The sequence below is a fragment of the Leptinotarsa decemlineata genome, unplaced genomic scaffold (assembly GCF_025532065.1).
Source record: "Leptinotarsa decemlineata unplaced genomic scaffold, Ldec_3_MD MMD2_tig00000199_RagTag_RagTag, whole genome shotgun sequence".
NCBI lineage: Eukaryota > Metazoa > Arthropoda > Insecta > Coleoptera > Chrysomelidae > Leptinotarsa > Leptinotarsa decemlineata.
Genome location: NW_027412544.1, coordinates 18,800,356 through 18,825,703, shown reverse-complemented (window position 1 = coordinate 18,825,703; position 25,348 = coordinate 18,800,356). Strand labels below are relative to the sequence as shown.

The window sequence follows — 25,348 nt, the reverse complement described above, 5'->3', positions numbered from 1 at the left end:
TCAATCAAAAATTTCAATTTTGTCGTTAGAAATAGATTTTTGTCGTTTCTATCTCGTTTTTTCGTCAAAAAACCCAGAATTTCATTCGAATTCAGTATTTTTTTGGTTATCAATTGAAAATTTCAATTTTGTCACTAGAAATGGATTTTTGTCGTTTCTATCTCGTTTTTGGTCAAAAAAACCAGAATTACAATCGAATTTAGTATTTTTTCGATTATCAATCAAAAATTTCAATTTTGTCTTCAGAAATAGACTTTTGTCGTTTTTAACTCGATTTTATCGGCAATAAACCCAGAATACATTCTAGCAATCGAATTTAGTATAATTTCGGTTATGAATCAAAAATTTCAATTTTGTCACTAGAAATAGATTTTGTCGTTTTCTATCTCGTTTCTTCGTCAAAAAACCCAGAATTAAAATCGAATTTAGTATTTTTTCGTTATCAATCAAAAATTTCAATTTTGTCACTAGAAATAGATTTTGTCGTTTCTAACTCGATTTTCTCGGTAAAAACCCAGAATTACACTCTAGCATTCGAATTTAGTATATTTTCGGATATGAATTAGAAATTTCAATTTTGTCACTAGAAATAGATTTTTGTCGTTTCTATCTCGTTTTTTCGTCAAAAAATCCAGAATTCAATCGAATTCAGTATTTTTCGGTTATCAATCAAAAATTTCAATTTTGTCTTTAGAAATAGATTTTTGTCGTTTCTATCTCTTTTTCGTCAAAAAACCCAGAATTTCAATCGAATTTAGTATTTTTTTGATTATCAATCGAAAATTTCAATTTTGTCACTAGAAATGGATTTTTGTCGTTTCTATCTCGTTTTTGGTCAAAAAACCCAGAATTACAATCGAATTTAGTATTTTTTCGGTTATCAATCAAAAATTAGAAATAGATATTTTTGTCGTTTCTATCTCGTTTTTCGTCAAAAAACCCAGAATTCATCGAAATTAGTATTTTTTTTTTTTTGGTTATCAATCGAAAATTTCAATTTTGTCTTTAGAAATAGATTTTTCTTTGTTTCTATCTCGTTTTTTCGTAAAAAACTCAGAAATACAATCGAATTTAGTATTTTTCGGTTATCAATCAAAAATTTAAATTTGTCATAGAAATAGAGTTTTGTCGTTTCTATCTCGTTTTTTTCGTCATAAAACCAGAATTATATCCAGCAATCTAATTTAGTATTATTTCGGTTTTGAATCAAAAATTTAAATTTTGTACCTAGAAATAGATTTTTTTTTGTTTCTATCTCGTTTTTTCGTCAAAAAACCAGAATTACAATCGAATTTAGTATTTTTTCGTTATCAATCAAAAATTTCAATTTTGTCAATAGAAATAGTTTTGTCGTTTCTAACTCGATTTTTTCGGTAAAAACCCAGAATTACACTCTAGCAATCGAATTCAGTATATTTTCGGTTATGAATTAGAAATTTCAATTTTGCACTAGAAATAGATTTTTGTCGTTTCTATCTCGTTTTTTCGTCAAAAAACCCAGAATTTCAATCGAATTTAGTATTTTTTGGTTATCAATCGAAAATTTCAATTTTGTCACTAGAAACGGATTTTTGTCGTTTCTATCTCGTTTTTTTGTCAAAAAACCCAGAATTACAATCGAATTTAGTATTTTTCGATTATCAATCAAAAATTTCAATTTTGTCTTAGAAATAGACTTTTGTCGTTTTTAACTCGATTTTTTCGCAATAAACCCAGAATTACATTCTAGCAATCCTTATAGAATTATTTCGGTTGAATCAAAAATTTAAATTTTGTCACTAGAAATAGATTTTTTTTGTTTCTATCTCGTTTTTTCGTCAAAAAACCCAGAATTACAATCGAATTTAGTATTTTTTTGGTTATCAATCAAAAATTTCAATTTTGTCTTCAGAAATAGACTTTTGTCGTTTCTAACTCGATTTTTTCGACAAAAAACCCAGAATTAAATTCTAGCAATCGAATTTAGTATAATTTCGGTTATGAATGAAAAATTTCAAATTTGTCACTAGAAATAGATTTTTGTCGTTTCTATCTCGTTTTTTGTCAAAAAACCCAGAATTACAATTGAATTTAGTATTTTTCGATTATCAATCAAAAATTTCAATTTTGTCTTTAGAAATAGACTTTTGTCGTTTTCAACTCGATTTTATCGGCAAAAAACTCAGAATAACATTCTAGCAATCTAATTTAGTATCAAAAATTTAAATTTTGTCACTAGAAATAGATTTTTTCGTTTCTATCTCGTTTTTTCGTCAAAAAACCCAGAATTACAATCGAATTTAGTATTTTTTCGGTTATCAATCAAAAATTTCAATTTTGTCACTAGAAATGGATTTTTGTTGTTTCTATCTCGTTTTTTGGTCAAAAAACCCAGAATTACAATCGAATTTAGTATTTTTTCGATTATCAATCAAAAATTTCAATTTTGTCACTAGAAACAGAGTTTTGTCGTTTCTAACTCGATTTTTTCGGTAAAAAACCCAGAATTACACTCTAGCAATCGAATTTAGTATATTTTCGGTTATGAATTAGAAATTTCAATTTTGCCACCGGAAATAGATTTTGTCGTTTCTATCCGTGTTTTCGTCAGAAAACCCAGAATTTCAATCGAGTTTGGTATTTTCCTGGTTATCAATCAAAAATTCCAATTTTGTCTTTAGAAATAGATTATTGTCTTTTCTATCTCGTTTTTTGGTCAAAAAACCCAGAATTACAATCGAATTTAGTATTTTTTCGGTTATCAATCCAAAATTTCAATTTTGTCACTAGAAATAGATTTTTGTCGTTTCTTCCTCTTTTTTTTCGTCAAAAAACCCAGAATTTCAAACGAATTTAGTATTTTTTGGTTATCAATGAAAAATTTCAACTTTGTCTTTAGAAATAGATTTTTGTCGTTTCTATCTCGTTTTTTCGTCAAAAAACCCAGAATTTCATTCGAATTTAGTATTTTTTTGGTTATCAATCGAAAATTTGAATTTTGTCACTAGAAATGGATTTTTGTCGTTTCTTTTCGTTTTTGGTCAAAAAACCCAGAATTACAATCGAACTTAGTTTTTTTTTTCGGTTATCAATCAAAAGTTTCAATTTTGTCTTCAGAAATAGACTTTTGTCGTTTTTAACTCGATTTCATCAGCAATAAACCCAGAATTACATTCTAGCAATCGAATTTAGTATTATTTCGGTTTTGAATCAAAAATTTAAATTTTCACACTAGAAATAGATTTTTTTTGTTTCTATCTCGTTTTTCCGTCAAAAAACCTAGAATTACATTCTAGAAATCAAATTTAGAATTGTTTCGGTTATGAATCAAAAATTTCAATTTCGTCACTAGAAATACATTGTTGTCATTTCTAAATGGATTTTTCAGGCAAAAAAACCCAGAATTACATTCTAGCAATCGAATTCAGTATTATTTCGGTTATGAATCAAAAATTTCAATTTTGTCACTAGAAATAGATTTTTATCGTTTCTATCTCGTTTTTTCGGTAAAAAACCCAGAATTACAATCGAATTTAGTATTTTTTCGTTCATCAATCAAAAATTTCAATTTTGTCAATAGAAATAGTGTTTTGTCGTTTCTAACTCGATTTTTTCGGTAAAAAACCCAGAAATACATTCCAGCAATCTAATTTCGTATTGATTCGGTTTTGAATCAAAAATTTAAATTTTGTCACTAGAAATAGATTTTTTTTGTTTCTATCTCGTTTTTTCGTCAAAAAACTCAGAATTACAATCGAATTTAGTATTTTTTCGGTTATCAATCAAAAATTCAAATTTTGTTAATAGAAATAGAGTTTTGTCGTTTCTATCTCGTTTTTTTCGTCATAAAACCCAGAATTACATTCTAGCAATCTAATTTAGTATTATTTCGGTTTTGAATCAAAAATTTAAATTTTGTCACTAGAAATAGATTTTTGTCGTTTTCATCTCGTTTTTTGGTCAAAAATCCCAGAATTAAAATCGAATTTAGTATTTTTTTGGTTATCAATCAAAAATTTCAATTTTGTCTTTAGAAATAGATTTTTGTCGTTTCTATCTCGTTTTTTCGTCAAAAAACCCAGAATTACAATCGAAATCAGTATTCTTTCGATTATCAATCAAAAATTTCAATTTTGTCACTAGAAATGGATTTTGTCGTTCCTATCTCGTTTTTTGGTCAAAAAACCCAGAATTACAATCGAATTTAGTTTTTTTTCGGTTATCAATCAAAAATTTCAAGTTTGTCTTTAGAAATAGACTTTTGTCGCTTATAACTCGATTTTATCGGCAATAAACATCCTAGCCATCGAATTAGTATTTTTTCGGTCATGAATCAAAAATTTCAATTTTACCACTAGAAATAGATTTTTGTCGTTTCTATTTCGTTTTTTTTCGGTAAAAATTTCAGAATATCGAGGTAGAAACGACAAAAATCTATTTCTAGTGACAAAATTGAAATTTTTTTATTCATAATCGAAAAAATACTATAAATTCGATAGAAAGAATGTAATTCTGGGTTTTTTGCCAGAAAAATCGAGTTAGAAACGACAAAAATCTATCTATTTCTAGTGACCAAATTGAAATTTTTTCGCCCGAAAAATTAAATGCCAAAATTTTCTTTTAAAGTTTGGTTTGACACAGTGTGTACCACGAAAATTAATGCACCTTCACAAATTCACTTGGAACAACACTGTATGGGAAATGCATCTGGAAGCAGTGGTCGATGTGGAACGAATGAAAAAGTAAAATCATTGACATTATCACAGCCTTCTCTAATTCCTGTGACATTGGGTGTGTTTCTAAATTCACTGATCAATCTGTGGTGGATTCATCCATTGGTCCATTCGAAGCATTAGCGCCGTTCTATTGGTTGAGCAATTGCACCAGAAATTTTCTGTTGGATTTAAAATCGTTTCCATTATAGGTTGAACTTGTCCTCATGTCATTTTCATATCATAACCAAGGATACATTTTTTGGGTGGCACAAGTTTGATTTCATTATAGCGTTAAAAATGTATTGCACAACCTTGCAATGTGTGCTAAAATGTTTTTCACTGTTTCCTAAGAAAATGAATGATCAATTAAAATTTTGTTAATTATTTATTTAAGAATAATGCCAGCCAACAAATGACAATAACAAGATCGACTGAATCCACAAATTAAACATTAACACGAATAATATATTCGATTCACAGTGAAGAACCCTTGATGACAGGATAAAATTATTCTGGAAGGAATTTAACCTGTTAAATTTCCAAATGGTTCTCGGTTGCTCATAGTCCGTAATAAAATGAGTCAAATATGAATTCACGCCACCCTGGTGCATCTACTCATACCTGCAAAAGTTTGGGGTAAAATGAGGGATTTATGGCTAACTTGATTAGCAGAGATCAACGCCGTTTACGCCGTTTCAGATGGCGCAAGCAGTCATTACAGAAAACTGTAATCATAAGACCACACAGGGTGTATTCGTATTTATATTTAATTCCTCATTAATTTTTCATACCTACTGTGCTTTTCGGATAACTTAAAAAGTGAGTTAATGAATTTTTTGTGTTTTAAGTGTTATTGATGAATTGTCAGTATTAAATCGAAAGATAAGTGTCCAAGTTCTGGTGAATTATTAGTTGAAGTTTCAACCCAAGCAAAGTTTTGAAGAAATTTCGTGTAATTTCTTGATATTTCAACTCAAGAAATGTTGGCAGATATTATGTAGTTGACATTGGTTGTTTATCGGAACGAATTCCGCAAAACAGGTGGTAAGTATAAAGATTATATACTTGAATACATGTTTTTAGTATGGTATTGGAATGGAAAAACTGAATAATTCACTAGATTACAAAGAAATATTCCAGTGAATTCTTTGTCGAACTTTTCGATTACCTGTTAAGAGATCATTTTGATAAGCACCAACTTTCAACCGTTTTTTTTTAATTAATAATAAAAAAGTTTCCTCATTGATGCATAAAATTTGGAATAAGCGGTTTATATACGAAGAACAATGTAATGAGTAGAAACACAGCTGTTTTCTAATAGATATTCAACCAAAATACATCTACTCATAGTGACTATGGATGTATGTGTATCACACCTAGCAGTTCTACTCATGAATCAGGACATTGATTTTCTTATACATACACATCTCGTTAAGTACAGAAAATCACTCAAGAGAAATAGCACTACAGTCCCACCTTGAACTCGTCATGCAAGCCTTTGGGTTCTGCAAATAACTTGAGAGAAATTACAAGGCAAAATTTATTAATTTACAATAGATGTAAGATGGTCAATTACCTTCCGTTGATCATCAGATGTATTGAATAACTTCTTTGGTTCAGAAAGAATGTGAACTATTTATTGTCTGTAAAAGTATATTAAAGTTTATAAGATTTCTGTATTTATAATTATTGAAATTTACAGTTCCAGCATAAATTGAACAAAGTTTAATTCAAATATCTTCCATTATTATTATTTTGATTTGATTTCATTGAGTCATATTTTTTGCAATGATTGCATGTGCAGGTCATCACTGATAGATCAATTTGACACTTGACCCCCATGCAATTAAAATTTCAAATTTTTCAAAAAATAGTATCGGTAATAGCCCCCAAACGTTTTTTTCATGTTTCTACGTCAAACCGTTCAAAAGTTAAGTTAGTTTTTTATCAGTCTGAGGTGAAATTGTATTTAATATCCTTACCAGTGGTAAATTAACTTCCAGTTTCCTTGTGATGGGATTTTTTTTATATTCAGGTTCCCACGAAAAGTAAAATACCGTAATGTTCAGAGAACACTAGGTTGAATTTCTGCAGACTGCATGAAAGTAGATTAGCGTCTTTTAGAATACAAATACAAAATGTCTTCTGATATACTTTAATTACTCACTACAACCTTTTACATTGAGTGTGTAAAAGAGTTCTTTTTTTCAAACAATGTGATCATCAATTATTATGATGGTAGTTTTTTGAAAATATTCAATCAAATTTTAAAAAAACATACATCTGATGAGAGTATCACATCTCAACAGATATTTTCAGATTTTTCGAAATTTGACTCACAGAAAATTGTATTTTTTTAAATTTTTATTTTCGAGGGCTCTTTCATTATGCTCTTTAGCACAGCAGATATTCAATCTAGAGATCAAATATGCCCTCAGTGCCTCTCTTAACAATTCTTCCTTGTGGTGTTCACAACCTACAATATTTTTGGGAGAAAAATTTGACAATTTGATTAAAATTACTGGAAAGCAATTTCTTTTAAGTTCCCTCTCAAAAACACCTGATATTATTGTGGCTTCAACATCGTGAAGAAAGCTATTAATTTTTTGTGATGGTAATGTTAAAAATCCTCTGCCCTTGTTTCTTATGAGGGAATTGAATATTTCATTTCTCTTCTCCAATATCGAATCCACACATTCTCCACATTTGGTGTTGCCTTTAATTTTTTTTGCAACATATTCACAGAAATAAGCAAAAGCTTCATCAATACCTGAGAAGTCCTCTTCAATTTCGGAGATAGTTTTTTCTATTTCAATATAGAATATAAATTTTTGCTGTTTTTCTTTCAGATCTCCAATATGAAGAAGGGATTTCATCATTTCTCCTCCACTAACATTACTTTCCCTGGGCGGTTTTATCAGAGAATAGAGGGACATTAGGCGGAATATTTGTCCAACTTGAATTGACTTGGGATGAGTATTGCATCCACCTGCAGCTCTTATCATCCAAAAATGCTGAAAATGATATCAACAAAGTTGATTAGAATTGTTATGGATATGTGAACATTATCACCTCCAAATGATCTTGGTTCAATCTGGATGTCATCAAGTATTTGAAACCAAAATGGGATTAGGAATATTCTCTAGTTGAATACTGCTAGAATTTGCCAATGGATGTTTTGTGACAGAGTGTGAATTGGGTAGAATACTACAGGATGGACTAGGAAAAACGTTTAGTGGAAGTTCAGGAGCGATTTCACTGAGAAATAAAAAATATCAAAATACCTATTTTTATTATAAAAATGACTATCACGTCAATTTCACAATAGAACTTGTCTAAAATCTAAATTTTTCATAATGATCTTCTACCAAATAGTAACGGCTATATATCCATCGATTTACTTATCTAAAACATGTTTTACCCTTTAGATCAATAAATGTTATTTAATTAAATTAATAAAACTATATAAATAATCACACAATCCTTATCAGATATTTGGCAGAAGCTTTATCAAATATTCTTTGAAAAAACTGATCACAGAACTAAATATAAGAATTCAAGTATTTCAGTTGTTCATGTTTCAAACGGAGTTTTTTCCACTGGATAATCCAACTGCAAACTGAAAAATAAAACCAGTTATAAAAAAATGAAAATCAATCTTTGAATCTGGGAAAATTTCAGCATCCTTCATCAATAATTTTCAACAGCTCATGTAGTATGATTTCATGACTGACTTCAATGTTTTGGTTGGTTTTCGGGTTTTGCTGTTGTCTTCTTTGGTAAACTCCAAACGTTTCAAGTGCAACTACGACAGTCAGCGTCGTTGACGAAGTAATCCTCATAAGATATTCATTGAAACTAATTTCAGTATCAACTTTATTCTCTAAGATTACTTCATCAACGCAACTGAATATGATTGTCTCAGTTGCAGTCAAATATTTTTACTGAAAATGATCAGGGCAAAGCCAGGAAACTAACTATTACGAAATTAGACAGGATGGGTTTATACATTCAGTTCCATTTTAGAAATATTTCATGCTGATTTCAGAATCGAAGTTAGATTAAATCATTAGTTTATCTATTCAAAATTATATCTGGTTTCATTGATTGTTAGGAAATTCTCTTCCCTATAACTTTCAACGTTCCACGAAGGTCCATCAGACAAATAAGGCTATTTATTACACCATATCACTTAACATCTCCAACATCTAAAATGTTGAGACTTGAAAATAACTACTCTGATGAAATCAATTTCTTCTGTGAAGATGAAAATATTTTTAAGAATCTCACTCTTTACTCGTGCAAATGTTTTTCATCACTTTAATTTTGTCCTTCATTAAACACACATAAATGTGTCTATAATAATTATAGTAGTAGTAGTATAAGTGGTTACAGCACAAGCTTTCTTTGTTATATAATTTATTGTAAACAAAACTGAATAAATTGAGATCCCTGTAAATAAACATGGACAAAAAACTAAAATGGTATTTGTTAAAATTGGTTTTTCTGTAAACCAGCTGTTGTTCCCCTACGAACTGCAGCCCTCAGAAGTCGAAACTTGTGCGAACAGGGATTAACGAAAACTTACCTTTCAACGTACGATTCTAAGCTAAATATAACCCTTTGTTCGATAACAACTTTTTCATTAATTTTTTTTAAAATTCCTACTGGCATTTAATTATAACCGTCTCACAAGAAGATTCTAAAAGATACAGCTTTTTTTTATTATGTTCTCAGAAGAGGCTGTTTATAATAATGACAACGTATTTATTATTTCCATGTGTAAGCAGTAAGCTTACACAGATACTGACAAATATGAAATATCAGAAATAGAGGGTAAAGTTAATGAAGTTAATTTTCTGTGAATCAGGCATTTATAGAAAATGTTCTTCAACTTTACCCCTTTCTTCCACTATCACCTTTTATTTATAGAATGATATTAGCACATATTAGCCCGTATTGAATAATGATGTATTTTTATGAAAGGTATCAAGGGAAAATATGATGTAAAATATTGAACAAAACAGCAGTTGCGATCATTGAAATGAAAAATAATATGAAATGTTATAACTAAACTCCACACATTTGGACAATTTGTAACATATCCCTTTTTCAACATGATTCAATTAAATAATGGTTACATAAATATCTCTTCTCATATTATGTTATCAATAACTTTCTTTTTAAAGTCCGTTATGAGCCTTATATGAAATTTGTAAAAGGACATTGATATGCTTGAGTTGAACTGAAAACAATAACAATCTTTTATCTTCAAGAGAAATGAATGGCATAGAGTGTTTGTTTCCAACTGCAAACTTCTCAGGGTTACCGTTAGAGAACATCCGGTTGAAAAGAACCTTTTTTTGTAGATAGGTAAAGCTAGAAGGGGTTATTTATCATTTCATATATGAATAATTTGATATTTATCATTTTGACAACACCAAGTGTTCTCTCTTGATTTGTATGTGATCAAATTTGCTTTTGATACCTTATTCAACAGATACTTTCCAACTACAGAAATTATTAGTAAACTGGTTCTGGAAATGGTGCACGTTGTCTTGAAATTCGTACAATTAAGTACTTCTCTATAAGTGCACCTTGAAAAAAATATACAAATCTTTGATAGGATTTATAGGTAGTGCTGTAGAAACTGAATACTCACATGCATGATGGTTTGGCACCCTTCAATAGTTTTTTCTCACCAATGAAATGGATGGGAAAATGCTTTGAGCAAATAAAAGCACCATCAGGCAGATATTTCCTAACAGCATCCATCCACAGTTTCCTCTTGTTTTCATCCTATAAATTACAGATTTTGATCAGGTACAATGCACAAATAAAACCATTCAAATCACCAATTGAGAACAAGTAAAGTTAAAAGAGCATACTGTTTGGTTGCTTGGAATTCTATATGCTAACAACTACTACGAGTATATATTTAAGAGAACATTAGGTTTCTCATCATACATGAGTAGTCTTTTAACCACCCAATAAATTTTCTTTATACAAGTCCACAATACAACAACACCCTCGATTTCTACAATAATTTTCCACAAGATTTCAAAAATATACAACATTCTGTTAGGCTTGGGGAACTATTTGTTTGACATGGAGCCCTACTCAGAGAGTGATTTTCAAACTTAATCTATGATTTATTAATTGTTGATATAGATTTAATTTTTTATTAGTTTTAAATTTTATGCTGATATTAATATCATGATATTTTAAATGGATGTTAAATTTCATGTAACTGTAAACTTACTTCTCATAATAATTCTGTAGAAATGCAATAAATCTCTCTGCATACTGTAATATTCATCTGTAGGTGTCTATGATTCTATGAGTAGACTTTTCTTGTAACTAGGTATTAAGTTGTATTTAAAAAAAATTTAAAAAAGCATAAGTGAATGTTTATTTTCAATTTGATATTATGATTAAGAAAGTAACGATACTCTAGTAGGAGAAGGTGGATTTGAAAGGGTGAAGGATTATTCAAAATATGAAGTTGGTTTTTGGTGTAGGCTGATACAAACTTAGTTTTTCCGTGGTGGATTGACAGTAATTATAAAATGTTTCATTTACCTTTGGCACTGAATACAGATGATTACTCGAATTTTACACTGTTCACACAAAATACAGAATTGTCCCATTTTACAAAAAATATCCTTATACACTATATAAAACTATTCCTTATTACTACTGAAAAATGTAACCAAACTAAAATAACTGAGAACTAACGAACGAAAACTATAATAAAAAATGCGAACAATGTAAAAATTGGGATGATAAAAAATATCAATTTCAAAATACCAAAAGTTGAAAATTCTTTTTGGCAATGACAGATAACAATTAATTTGACTGACTCAGCGGGGACTCGAACAATTCAGAATAGCGCCATCTTGGGAAAACTCTCGTAAGTGTTGTTAAAAGCAACAGGTGGTTCCTTCAAAAAGTTCAAAACAAAATCTAAGCGTTACCAACACCAGGGTTTCTAGGAATCTTAGTGATAACTGATGTAAATGTAAATTTTATAGACCACTAAAACGTAGGACTTTGGTCAGCAGCGTGGTTTATGGTCATGTATTACCATAGATATATAAACTGTATTACCTAGTAAAATTTGAAGATGGGATTTACTACATTTGTAGTAAATCTCGAATAAATAAAACCACCACTTCTATAAGTGTGAGGTATACTGGAGGGGCTTGGTATTCAGCTACAATTATAGCTTCTAACAGTAAGTATATATGCCTACCATGTACACTAAAAATTAAAAATTCATTCATCATAACAAATGCTATAATATGAAGGTAAAAAGAAGGTACTTAATATACTGAATTTCTTAAGTGAAGAAATGGAAAAGTGCATTCCAGAATTGGTAGGTTTGTCCTGGAGGAAGATTATATATCAATTAATAATATGTAATGGTGTTGATCTTCTAACAAAGATTTAGTCAATGTATGTGTGACATCTTTCACTTGATCTGAATGCTGCTGATTAATGTATTTACAAATAAATATAGAATTCTAGTGAATGATTGATTCCATATTATTTTTTAGAATGCATTCAAAAGTACTATGCTGAATAAATATGTTGAAACAGTCTTTATTTTTGAAATTAATTTTTGAGTATGAATATAAAATTGTCAATTAGAACTATTGAGTTATTATAAAAAATGTATTTTTTTGGACCAAATTCCAAAATTTCAGAATTGAATTCAATAAGATGACTATATGTAGTAGAAGCCTAGAAGTACACACCTAACCTAACCTAACCTAACCTAACCATTTTCAGATGATAAATCTGTCCTAGTAACATTGAAAACAGAACTGGAGAAAGAAGAACACATCATAATCCATTCTGATGTAGAAACTGAAACAAGAAACCAAGATACAAACTGAAGAATTGTTACAACCATATGCAGCCATAGTTGAAAACTCAAATATAGACACTATATCAGTTACTACCGAAAAGGACCTCAAAAAAGACAAATTTCCTGACAAATGTGAAGCTGCTGAATATAATTCAGTTAATTTTGAGACAGAAACTGGACCATTTATTCTAAAAATGATTAAGGATCCTATTTCTGTTAATGAAAACACACTCCTTTGCACAAAAAATAAGGTAAATTTTCGTTATGTGGACACCCGGCGATTTTGAAAAAATTTTTGACTGTACTTACGTATTTTGATGCGTAGATTACGAATCCGAAAGAAAAAAGCGGCGCTCTCCCTTATTTAAAAAGTTACGGCCCTTCAAAGTTCAGAAAAGGGCAACTTTTCAGCCTTCTTTTTCACTAAATAAACTATTCAAAAACACAAGCATTTATTCACTAGGTCACCTTTACACCTTATTCCTCCTTCATTTTAGAAGTGGTTTTATCTGAATGTGATAAAAATGAAGACGAACATTTACGTAAATTAACAAAAGCAATGACTCGCCGATATAATTTAGAATTGGCACCTTATATAAAGCGAATATGTAAATTAAGTGAAAACAGACATAACAGGTTGAAAGAAGTAAATAGTTTGCCAGAAAATAAAGACGTTGAGGATTATTTGGAATATTTAACTGAAGCAGCAGATTTCCATCACAATTGTTTAAAAATCAAATTTGTCTTTGAAGATTGGAATAAGTTATGTCAGTATGTTTTGGTAGCATTGGCTGTTTTCAATAGAAAACCACCAGGAGAAACACAAAGGATTGAATTAGATGACTTCAATAAAAGAGAATGTGTGAGTGAAAAAGATTTTATAAATCTTACTGAACATGAAAAAATTCAAGCTAGCAAATATATTCGTGTTGAATTTAAAGGTAAACTTGGCAATACCACTGCATTACTCGTAGATAAAAACCAGATTCTTCCTTATCTAAAAACTATTATCAAATATAGAGTGAAGGCTGGTGTTCATCCAGAAAACCCATATTTATTTGGCTTTCCATCAAAAGATAAATATAAAACTTATGACACTTACAGATGCAATCGTCTATTTTTAGAAGACAGCGGTATAAATAAAACACTAACATTCACTAATTTGCGAAAACATTTTGCAACAGAAGTTGCTAAGGAAGGTACTTCTCATGAAGAAGAGTTAAGAATTTCAAATTATATGTCACATAAATATAATATCCACAAAACATTTTATGATCAAAGCACACCTTTAATAGATATCACAACAGTTTCTCAGCGTCTTGAAAAAAGTGCCAAAAAGAAAATCAGAAAATCAGAAGCTCCTGTCCCAAAAAACAATGTAAACAATAATACTTTGAAACTAACAAGAGCTGAAAAGAAAGGTGTTGAAGGCATGGCACTAAAAAAAATTGAGAGGGCTAAGAAAGAGCAGTGCTGAAGATTTAGAATATCAACCAGAATCGAATTCTGAAGATGATGAACTGGATCAAAGATTAATTAAATCCTTTTTAGGTACACTTTTATTTCATCTAATCAGTTGACTTACATCGTATTTTGTAAAATTCTACCTTTTTCTGTATATATTCAGTTGGTTTTTATATTCCATTCAATATTTCATATATTCAAAAAATAGATATTAATGCTATTTAATCATAACTGAAGTTCATATCAAATCTTGACATCACTTTCATAAATAATATTGTAAAAATATTCGTCATTCAAAACAAACTCTTTTCCATACTATAGAATAAACAGATTCTACAAATAATTAGATTTGGTTGTTATATCTTTTTAACGAGTTATTTGCTTTTTATTCAAAACTAACCTAAGAGGAGAAGGCCGATATTGAAACTGGATAATTCACATTGTCATAATCATGCTAGAACTAGTGGTGACAATAGTCAGTGAAGTTACATCCTTTCATTCAGTAGGTCAAGGTTGGTTATTTGTAGTCCCTGGTACTGTCAAGTTTTAAAAATCGTACTTTTATGGAAATATGTTCAAATAGGGGGATAGATGTCTGAATGGAAATTATCAGGATGGTCTATCAAAACGTTACCAAATTTTTTAAACTAATCATGCTGTATGTTTTAACATCTATATTCCCGATAAACTGATTTCTAAAATATATTGGCATAAATAATGGCATAATTAAGTAAATAATAATTCAAGTTGAAAAAAGTACTTCGAAAGTTTTTAATACTCAAGTTTATGTATCAAAACTTGTAGCAAACAAATGTATTTTTAACATATTATATTATTAAGAAATGACTTATTTTGTAGGTAAATTCAAAAAGAGAAAGTTGTGGAGTTCTGATGAAAAATATGTAACACGAACTTACTTCAAAGATGAATTGGCTAACGATACTTATATTCATTCTGATAAAATACTTAAACTGAAAAGTAAATATAACGAAATACTGAAAAACAGGAGTGTTCCTATGATCAAACAGTGGTTGGAACGAGAAAAAATGCAATAAAAGAACAAGCAGATGGAGTGAATGGTATAATTTTTCATAATTTTCAAATATATATTTTATATTGGAATATTTCATAGCAAAACGATCAAGATATTCTTCTATGGAAAAAATATATTAGAGAGAAGTACTGAAAAACACTCATTTGATGGATCTGAACCTTCATTGGCAAAACTTGAAGAGCATGATGTACTGAAACACAGAAGTGCTGACTCACTTCTAAGCAAGTTCAGATATATGCAGAGAAAAAGTAAAGAATGTGAAGAAAAAAATAGTTCCCAAAAGTTTCATTATTCCCCTGATTTATTTCTTTTTCTGGCTCTGAATTGAGTAGTGGGTCCGTGGAAACTCACTACCATGTTGATACCATGTATGTTTAATTTTTTGGTCCTTGAAGGTATTTTCTTTCATAATTGTCGATGAAAAATCATTTTCTCCCAAACTTCCATTCAGCAAAACACTATTTACTTATTATAAAACATTGATGTTTATATATTTTATTTCATTTTCAAAAGTATGAATGTTTTTCTCCTTCTATTCTTTATTTTTTTTCCAATTCATTTAGTGAAAACTGATTTTTCCCTGAATCTATACCTGTGAGTCTTGAATAAATTATCTTAAAACAAAGATGTAGTTTTAATATTTTTTTGAAATGGGTCCTTAGTAAGATGTGAAGTTATCATTTGATGAAAACAGTGCTTGTCCATAGTAACATTTTCATTTGAGAATAAAGTAATATCAAGCAACCAAGTTTTAATAACAAAAATATTTACAGTAATTTTTCAGTGATTTATTTTTGTGAGTGGAACGTTCAGTAATGTGTATGTGAAGTTGATGTGGGTACTCATTTTCATCGCTACAATATTGCATTCGAAAAGTTCACACATGAACATTGCTTACAATACTTTAGCAAGCTTGGGTCAATATCATTGCTAAACATTAAAATAATATACACATGATTATGAATTAATATAGCATATAACTTTGGAACAACCTTGCTTCAATATTATGCAATTTTATAAAAAGTTCGCTTATAAACATTGTATGTAAGAAGGAAAATAAATAAAGACTAACTGAAAATTCAAGATTTTTTCTTTGGTAATTTAAAAAACATTTTTCATTTGTTATAATAAGGAAAATCTAAAGCATCTATAGTTCGTGGTAATTCTACTTAGTCTTTTGTCTTTCATATGGGACTGGTATATTATGCAGCCAAGTCATGACTAGTTTTCCAAAGTCTTATCTGTCATTTACTATGTGTTCTGACAGCAGCTAAAATGAAACATTTCAGAACATTATTGATTTATCAAAGTTTGAGGAGGATGATTTTCCGATAATTTTGTGTTTTTATAAATTTCATAAATGAAAAAGTTTAGCGTGAATATTCTATTTCTTTAATTTTTTTGTGACCCACTTCAATTCAAAATGAGAAATAAATAATATACATATATTCTTTTTTGACAATAAACTCCTTGCCATTACAATGATGAACAATGAATTATATATCATTTGAATGACCTACATTCACTCTAGAAATATAAGCAGAATTTTCGAATCATCACGACTGAACACCACTGTAACAGTTTTTCCCTTTCATGATTTTTTGTTCCGATTTTACTGATAGACTAGTGGTCTACACTCTACAAGAGCCAATGTCAAAATTCATTTATGGTAGTTCTCAAGTTGAATTGAAAAAAAAAATTCATAATGCGCACTTAATTTTTTAGCATTGGGATGAACATGGCAGTAAAATATAATGTTCATTCTAGTATTAGTCAGCAAAATAGTTTTCCTCCATAGTCAATCCAACATTGTTAGTCAAATGATGATTAGTTCAGCATTAAAAATGTTCATTTTTATTGTTTTTTTTGTCTGATAATTCTACATAAAATTATCCTGATTTCAAAAATATGGAATATGCAACAGTAACTTTTATGTAAACTTTTTTCCAACTAATTATTTGTAGGTGATAAGATGTTATAGTTTTACATCCTCAATTAAACAACAGGGCCACTAAGGTTTAAAACCTTAGATATCCTTTTTTCAAACTTGTATATATAAATTAATAGGTAGTTTTAATTTCTAGTAAATCCCAGCTTTTTCATTTCTACACATTTTCATCCAAACTGACAGTCTAGATTTCTTATTCCTTGATTCATCATATGAATTTATTTGAATTCTTGCTAAGAATAGTTTAACACTTTAATCAAAACTTCGCAGCTGCAAAAGATTAGTATAGTACCTATAAAATTCATTTACAATGATTAAACAATGGGTTTGTTATTTTTCAAATTTTAATAACTATTTCCTACCAAAAGTTTAGTCAGATTATAATATTACTTTAGATTCTACCCTTCAGTTCAATTTCTTATGAGCTCCGTTTTCTTTGTTTTTCTGTTTTCATGTAATAGTAATATATATCTTCATTAGTTACTTGAAAAACATCATGGTTTATTTTGTTTATTCTACTCATTGACAGTATAAGTCCGACGTCCGACTTTGACTCATGCGTCAAAAAGACATACCTAAGATTCCTAGAAACCCTGGTGTTGTAACGCTTAGATTTTGTTTTGAACTTTTTGAAGGAACCACCTGTTGCTTTTAACAACACCTACGAGAGTTTTCCCAAGATGGCGCTATTCTGAATTGTTCGAGTCCCCGCTGAGTCAGTCAAATTAATTATTATCTGTCATTGTCAAAAAGAATTTTCAACTTTTGGTATTTTGAAATTGATATTTTTTGTCATCCCAATCTTTACATTGTTCGCATTTTTTTTATGGTTTTCGTTTAGTTCTCAGTTATTTTAGTTTGGTTACATTTTTCAGTAGTAATAAGGAATAGTTTTATATAGTGTATAAGGATACTTTTTGTAAAATGGGACAATTCTGAATTTTGTGTGGACAGTGTAAAAATTCGAGTAATCATCTGTATTCAGTGCCAAAGGTAAATGAAACATTTTATAATTACTGTCAATCCACCACGGATAAACTAAGTTTGTATCAGCCTACACCAATAACCAACTTCATATTTTGAATAATCCTTCACCCTTTCAAATCCACCTTCTGCTACTAGAGTATCATTACTTTCTTAATCATAATATCAAATTGAAAATAAACATTCACTTATGCTTTTTTTAAATTTTTTTAAATACAACTCAATACCTAGTTGCAAGAAAAGTCTACTCATAGAATCATAGATACACCTACAGATGAATATTACAGTATGCAGATAGATTTATTGCATTTCTACAGAATTATTATGAGAAGTAAGTAAGTTTACAGTTACATGAAATTTAACATCCATTTAAAATATCATGATATTAATATCAGCATAAAATTTAAAACAAATAAAAAATTAAATCTATATCAACAATTAATAAATCATAGATTAAGTTTGAAAATCACTGACTGAGTAGGGCTCCATGTCGAACAAATAGTTCCCCAAGCCTAACAGAATGTTGTATTTTTTTGAAATCATGTGGAAAATTATTGTAGAACTCGAGGGTGTTGTTGTACTGTGGACTTGTATAAAAAAAATGTATTGGGTGGTTAAAAGACTACTCATGTATGATGAGAAACGTAATGCTCTCTTAAATATATACTCGTAGTAATTGTTAGCATATAGAATTCCAAGCAACCAAACAGTATGATCTTTTAACTTTACTTGTTCTCAATTGGTGATTTGAATGGTTTTATTTGTGCATTGTACCTGATCAAAATAGTTGGAAAGTATCCTTTGAATAAGGTATCAAAATCAAATTTGATCACATACAAATCAAGAGAGAACACTTGGTGTTATCAAAATGATAAATATCAAAATTATTCATATATGAAATGATGAATAACCCCTTCTAGCTTTACCTATCTACAAAAAAAAGTTTTTTTCAACCGGCTGTTCTCTAACGGTAACCCTGAGAAGTTCGCAGTTGGATACAAACACTCTATGCCATTCATTTCTCTTAAAGATAAAATATTGTTGTTGTTTTCAGTTCAACTCAAGCATATCAATGTCCTTTTACAAATTTCATATAAGGCTCATAATGGATTTTAAAGAAAATTATTGATAACATAATATGAGAAGAGATATTTATGTAACCATTATTTAATTGAATCATGTTGAAAAAAGGATATGTCACAAATTGTCCAAATGTGTGGAGTTTAGTTATAACATTTCATATTATTTTTCATTTAAATGATCGCAACTGCTGTTTTGTTCAATATTTTACATCATATTTTTCCTTGATACCTTTCATAAAAATACATCATTATTCAATACGGGCTAATATGTGCTAATATCATTCTATAAATAAAAGGTGATAGTGGAAGAAAGGGGTAAAGTTGAAGAAAACTTTCTATAAATGCCTGATTCACAGAAAATTAACTTCATTAACTTCATCCTCTATTTCCTGATATTTCATATGTCAATTTCTGTGTAAGCTTACTGCTTACACATGGAAATAATAAATACGTTGTCATTATTATAAACAGCCTCTTCTGAGAACATAAGCTGTATCTTTTAGAATCTTCTTGTGAGACGGTTATAATGAAATGCCAGTAGGAATTAAAAAAAAATTAATGAAAAAGTTGTTATCGAACAAAGGGTTATATTTAGCTTAGAATCACACGTTGAAAGGTAAGATTTCGTTAATCCCTGTTCGCACAAGTTTCGACTTCTGAGGGCTGCCGTTCGTAGGGGAACGACAGCTGGTTTACAGAAAAACCAATTTTAACAAATACCATTTTAGTTTTTTGTCCATGTTTATTTACAGGGATCTCAATTTATTCAGTTTTGTTTACAATAAATTATATAACAAAGAAAGCTTGTGCTGTAACCACTTATACTACTACTACTATAATTATTATAGACACATTTATGTGTGTTTAATGAAGGACAAAATTAAAGTGATGAAAAACATTTGCATGAGCAAAGAATGAGATTCTTAAAAATATTTTCATCATCACAGAAGAAATTGATTTTATCAGAGTAGTTATTTTCAAGTCTCAACATTTTAGATGTTGGAGATGGAGAATGATACCCATAGTTAGTTAAGTGATATGGTGTAATAAATAGCTTTATTTGTCTGATGGACCTTCGTGGAACGTTGAAAGTTATAGGGGAGAGAATTTCCGGGCAATCAATGAAACCAGATATAATTTTCAATAGATAAACTAATGATTTAGTGTAACTTCGATTCTGAAATCAGCATGAAATATTTCTAAAATCGAACTGAATGTATAAACCCATCCTGTCTAATTTCGTAATACATAGTTAGTTTCCTGGCTTTGCCCTGATCATTTTCAGTAAAAATATTTGACTGCAACTGAGACAATCATATTCAGTTGCGTTGATGAAGTAATCTTAGAGAATAAAGTTGATACTGAAATTAGTTTCAATGAATATCTTATGAGGAGTACTTCGTCAACGCCGCTGACTGTCGTAGTTGCACTTGAAACGTTTGGAAATTACCAAAGAAGACAACAGCAAAACCTGAAAACCAACCAAAACATTGAAGTCAGTCATGAAAGCATACTATATGAGCTATTGAAAATTGTTGATGAAGGATGCTGAAATTTTCCCAGATTCAAAGATTGATTTTCATTTTTTTATAACTGGTTTTATTTTTCAGTTTGCAGTTGGATTATCCAGTGGAAAAAACTCCGTTTGAAACATGAACAACTGAAATACTTGAATTCCTATATTTAGTTCTGTGATCAGTTTTTTCAAAGAATATTTGATAAAGCTTCTGCCAAATATCTGATAAGGATTGTGTGATTATTTATATAGTTTTATTAATTTAATTAAATAACATTTATTGATCTAAAGGGTAAAACATGTTTTAGACAAGTAAATTGATGGATATATAGCCGTTACTATGTGGTAGAAGATCATTATGAAAAATTTAGATTTTAGACAAGTTCTATTGTGAAATTGACGTGATAGTCATTTTTATAATAAAAATAGGTATTTTGATATTTTTTATTTCTCAGTGAAATCGCTCCTGAACTTCCACTAAACGTTTTTCCTAGTCCATCCTGTAGTATTCTACCCGATTCACACTCTGTCACAAAACATCCATTGGCAAATTCTAGCAGTATTCAACTAGAGAATATTCCTAACCCCATTTTGGTTTCAAATACTTGATGACATCCAGATTGAACCAAGATCATTTGGAGGTGATAATGTTCACATATCCATAACAATTCCAATCAACTTTGTTGATATCATTTTCAGCATTTTTGGGATGATGAGAGCTGCAGGTGGATGCAATACTCATCCCAAGTCAATTCAAGTTGGACAAATATTCCGCCTAATGTCCCTCTATTCTCTGATAAAACCGCCCAGGGAAAGTAATGTTAGTGGAGGAGAAATGATGAAATCCATTCTTCATATTTGAGATCTGAAAGAAAAACAGCAAAAATTTATATTCTATATTGAAATAGAAGAAACTATCTCCGAAATTGAAGAGGACTTCTCAGGTATTGATGAAGCTTTTGCTTATTTCTGTGAATATGTTGCAAAAAAAATTAAAGGCAACACCAAATGTGGAGAATGTGTGGATTCGATATTGGAGAAGGGAAATGAAATATTCAATTCCCTCATAAGAAACAAGAGCAGAGGATTTTTAACATTACCATCACAAAAAATTAATAGCTTTCTTCACGATGTTGAAGCCACAATAATATCAGGTGTTTTTGAGAGGAAATTTAAAAGAAATTGCTTTCCAGTAATTTTAATCAAATTGACAAATTTTTCTCCCAAAAATATTGTAGGTTGTGAACACCACAAGGAAGAATTGTCAAGAGAGGCACTGAGGGCATATTTGATTTCTAGATTGAATATCTGCTGTGCTAAAGAGCATAATGAAAGAGCCCTCGAAAATAAAAATTGAAAAAAATACAATTTTCTGTGAGTCAAATTTCGAAAAATCTGAAAATATCTGTTGAGATGTGATACTCTCATCAGCTGTATGTTTTTTAAAAATTTGATTGAATATTTTCAAAAAACTACCAGTATCATAATTGATGATCACATTATTTGAAAAAAAGAACTCTTTTACACACTCAATGTAAAAGGTTGTAGTAAGCAATTAAAGTATATCAGAAGACATTTTGTATTTGTATTCTAAAAGACACTAAACTACTTTCATGCAGTCTGCAGAAATTCAACCTGAACATTATGGTATTTTACTTTTCGTGGGAACCTGAATATAAAAGAAATCCCATCACAAGGAAACTGGAAGTTAATTTACCACTGGTAAGGATATTAAATACAATTTCACCTCAGAGATAAAAAACTAACTTAACTTTTGAACGGTTTGACGTAGAAACATGAAAAAACGTTTGGAGGCTATTACCGATACTATTTTTTGAAAAAAGAACACTGATTGCTCGATAGATGGCTGGGGGAGGCACTTCAACTTTTTTCAAAATTTTAATTGGCATGGGGGTCAAGTGTCAAATTGGTCTATCAGTGATGACCTGCACATGCAATCATAGCAAAAAATATGACTCAATGAAATCAAATTAAAATAATAATAATGGAAGATATTTGAATTAAACTTTGTTCAATTTATGCTGGAACTGTAAATTTCAATAATTATAAATACAGAAATCTTATAAACTTTAATATACTTTTACAGACAATAAATAGTTCACATTCTTTCTGAACCAAAGAAGTTATTCAATACATCTGATGATCAACGGAAGGTAATTGACCATCTTACATCTATTGTAAATTAATAAATTTTGCCTTGTAATTTCTCTCAAGTTATTTGCAGAACCCAAAGGTTTGCATGACGAGTTCAAGGTGGGACTGTAGTGCTATTTCTCTTGAGTGATTTTCTGTACTTAACGAGATGTGTATGTATAAGAAAATCAATATCCTGATTCATGAGTAGAACTGCTAGGTGTGATACACATACATCCATAGTCACTATGAGTAGATGTATTTTGGTTGAATATCTATTAGAAAACAGCTGTGTTTCTACTCATTACATTGTTCTTCGTATATAAACCGCTTATTCCAAATTTTATGCATCAATGAGGAAACTTTTTTATTATTAATTAAAAAAAACGGTTAAAAGTTGGTGCTTATCAAAATGATCTCTTAACAGGTAATCGAAAAGTTCGACAAAGAATTCACTGGGAATATTTCTTTGTAATCTAGTGAATTATTCAGTTGTTTTTCCATTCCAATACTACACTAAAAACATGTATTCAAGTATATAATCTTTATACTTACCACCTGTTTTGCGGAATTCGTTCCGATAAACAACCAATGTCAACTACATAATAACATCTGCCAACATTTCTTGAGTTGAAATATCAAGAAATTACACGAAATTTCTTCAAAACTTTGCTTGGGTTGAAACTTCAACTAATAATTCACCAGAACTTGGACACTTATCTTTCGATTTAATACTGACAATTCATCAATAACACTTAAAACACAAAAAATTCATTAACTCACTTTTTAAGTTATCCGAAAAGCACAGTAGGTATGAAAAATTAATGTGGAATTAAATATAAATACAAATACACCCTGTGTGGTCTTATGATTACAGTTTTCTGTAATGACTGCTTGCGCCATCGTAAACGGCGTTGATCTCTGCTAATCAAGTTAGCCATAAATCCCTCATTTTACCCCAAACTTTTGCAGGTATGAGTAGATGCACCAGGGTTTTTAGACATCTTAGTTATCACCTAACACTCAAAAACACACAACTTCGTTTGTTGTTCTTCTTCTTCATGTATTGGCCTCAGCAACTAAGACTATCTGTCCAGTGGATAGCGAATTCGTTTGTTGTAATCTGTACACATTGACAATATTGAAATTATAGGTTGGATTTGCTTTTAGAAAGAGAACATTGACTCTTGACTCATGCATCAAAGATAGATAGCTGCAATATGGCTGATATATCGGTAACGTTGAATTTCTTGTTCTTAGTAAGTGACATAAGTACGGACTGTGAGCTATCGAGAACCATTTGAAAATTCAACAGGTTGAATTCTATTTAGAATAGTTTTTTCGTATAACTTGTACTTTATCAGGATTCTCCACTGTGTTAATGTTCAATTCGAGGAATTCGGCCGATCTTGTTATTGTTGTTTGTTGACTGTCATTAATTACTCTTAAATATATAATTTAAAAATATTGCAACGTTATACACTACATTTTTTACAGTTGTAATGAAGTCAAACTTGTTTTGTTGAATAAACAAATACGAAAACACTAAAATAAGTGTCAAAATTAAGAGGGATCCACATAACCATTTAACGAGATCTTCAAGAAATCTAATAGTCACAATAAATGTTATCAACCATTGGCAAATATTCAAGTTATTTTAGTGATATAGATTATATATATATATATATATATATATATATATATATATATATATATATATATATATATATATATATACATATACATATATATATATATATATATATATATATATTTCCGAACAAATCGAGATCCTTTTAAGATATAAAACATACAAGTAGAGATCCATTTTTCAAGGCGAGATCCGATTTCGGATCTCGTCTTGTATCCCTGTGTATATAGAGTTCATCAGGTGTAGGAAGGGTGGGGAAAGGCACGATTGAATTTTTGTTGGGATCTCACATTGGACCCATTTTATGCAATTTTATACTTCAGAAGTTCCTCGATGTTGCCTACAGAGGGTGTGGCAGTAACATACACCGGTATCAGCTCAATATGCATTTTACGGTAAACCTGAGATCCGGTAATTTTGGCGTTATTGTGGATCTCGTATCACCTTGCATTCCTCAAGACATATGTTAATATTACATCCTAATCTTTTGTGTTCATTATAATTTGTTTCGCAATTGTGCTTTTGCTAAATGGTGAAATATGTCATTCTACGTTGTCGAACGAGAATGCTGAAAAGGACATGTCTCTTGATACATGCAATTCTGTAGGTCGTCAGATTTTCTAAATTTTTAGATATAGGTATTATTTCAGTGATCAAGAAAAACAATTTTAGTTCGTAGAAGTTTTTTGTAACTGGACAGGGCGAGCCACAAAAAGCATTAAATGTCTAATATATATCAAGAAATTTGTCTACACATGCGTATTTTCTGTTGATTTTTGGATTTTATTTTCTTCAGACAAATCTGATCGAACTTTTTAGAAGAATTATTTCGTTGAATTTCTAGTTCGGACTTCCATTGTCTACTATATAAAATGATTTGAAATCCCTGAAACAACTAAAAAAGGAGAATTGAAAATGAATAACTGAA

General features: G+C 29.7%; 1 protein-coding gene and 1 long non-coding RNA gene across 6 annotated transcripts; one reads left to right on the top strand and one right to left on the bottom strand.

Annotated features, from left to right (window-relative positions):
• The first annotated feature begins 4,665 nt into the window (after positions 1-4,665).
• Positions 4,666-15,710, top strand: LOC141481493 (uncharacterized). 3 transcript variants are annotated; one of them, XR_012465015.1, is made up of 5 exons: positions 4,666-5,738; positions 7,544-11,931; positions 12,489-12,818; positions 14,890-15,110; positions 15,164-15,710. XR_012465015.1 is itself a non-coding variant. In XM_074173124.1 (3 exons), exons 1-2 carry the CDS (start codon positions 13,127-13,129, stop codon positions 14,935-14,937), a joined length of 351 nt encoding a protein of 116 aa, XP_074029225.1. In that variant the 3' UTR covers positions 14,938-15,110; positions 15,164-15,710. The 3 variants fall into 3 exon arrangements, 2 of the variants coding, with proteins under 2 accessions (XP_074029225.1, XP_074029224.1); XM_074173124.1 differs by lacking the exons at positions 4,666-5,738; positions 7,544-11,931; positions 12,489-12,818 and adding an exon at positions 13,127-13,429; XM_074173123.1 differs by lacking the exons at positions 4,666-5,738; positions 7,544-11,931; positions 12,489-12,818 and adding an exon at positions 13,127-14,118.
• LOC141481494 (uncharacterized) lies at positions 7,579-23,813 on the bottom strand. 3 transcript variants are annotated; one of them, XR_012465017.1, is made up of 6 exons: positions 23,325-23,808; positions 17,424-21,480; positions 11,277-16,355; positions 10,357-10,493; positions 7,767-8,313; positions 7,579-7,708 (listed from the first exon to the last, which is right to left on the bottom strand). It is a non-coding gene; the product is annotated as an uncharacterized lncRNA (long non-coding RNA). The 3 variants fall into 3 exon arrangements; XR_012465018.1 differs by lacking the exon at positions 7,579-7,708 and having other exon boundaries at positions 7,970-8,313; positions 17,396-21,480; positions 23,325-23,813; XR_012465016.1 differs by lacking the exon at positions 7,579-7,708 and having other exon boundaries at positions 7,970-8,313; positions 23,325-23,809.
• Between the last annotated feature and the right edge of the window lie 1,535 nt (positions 23,814-25,348).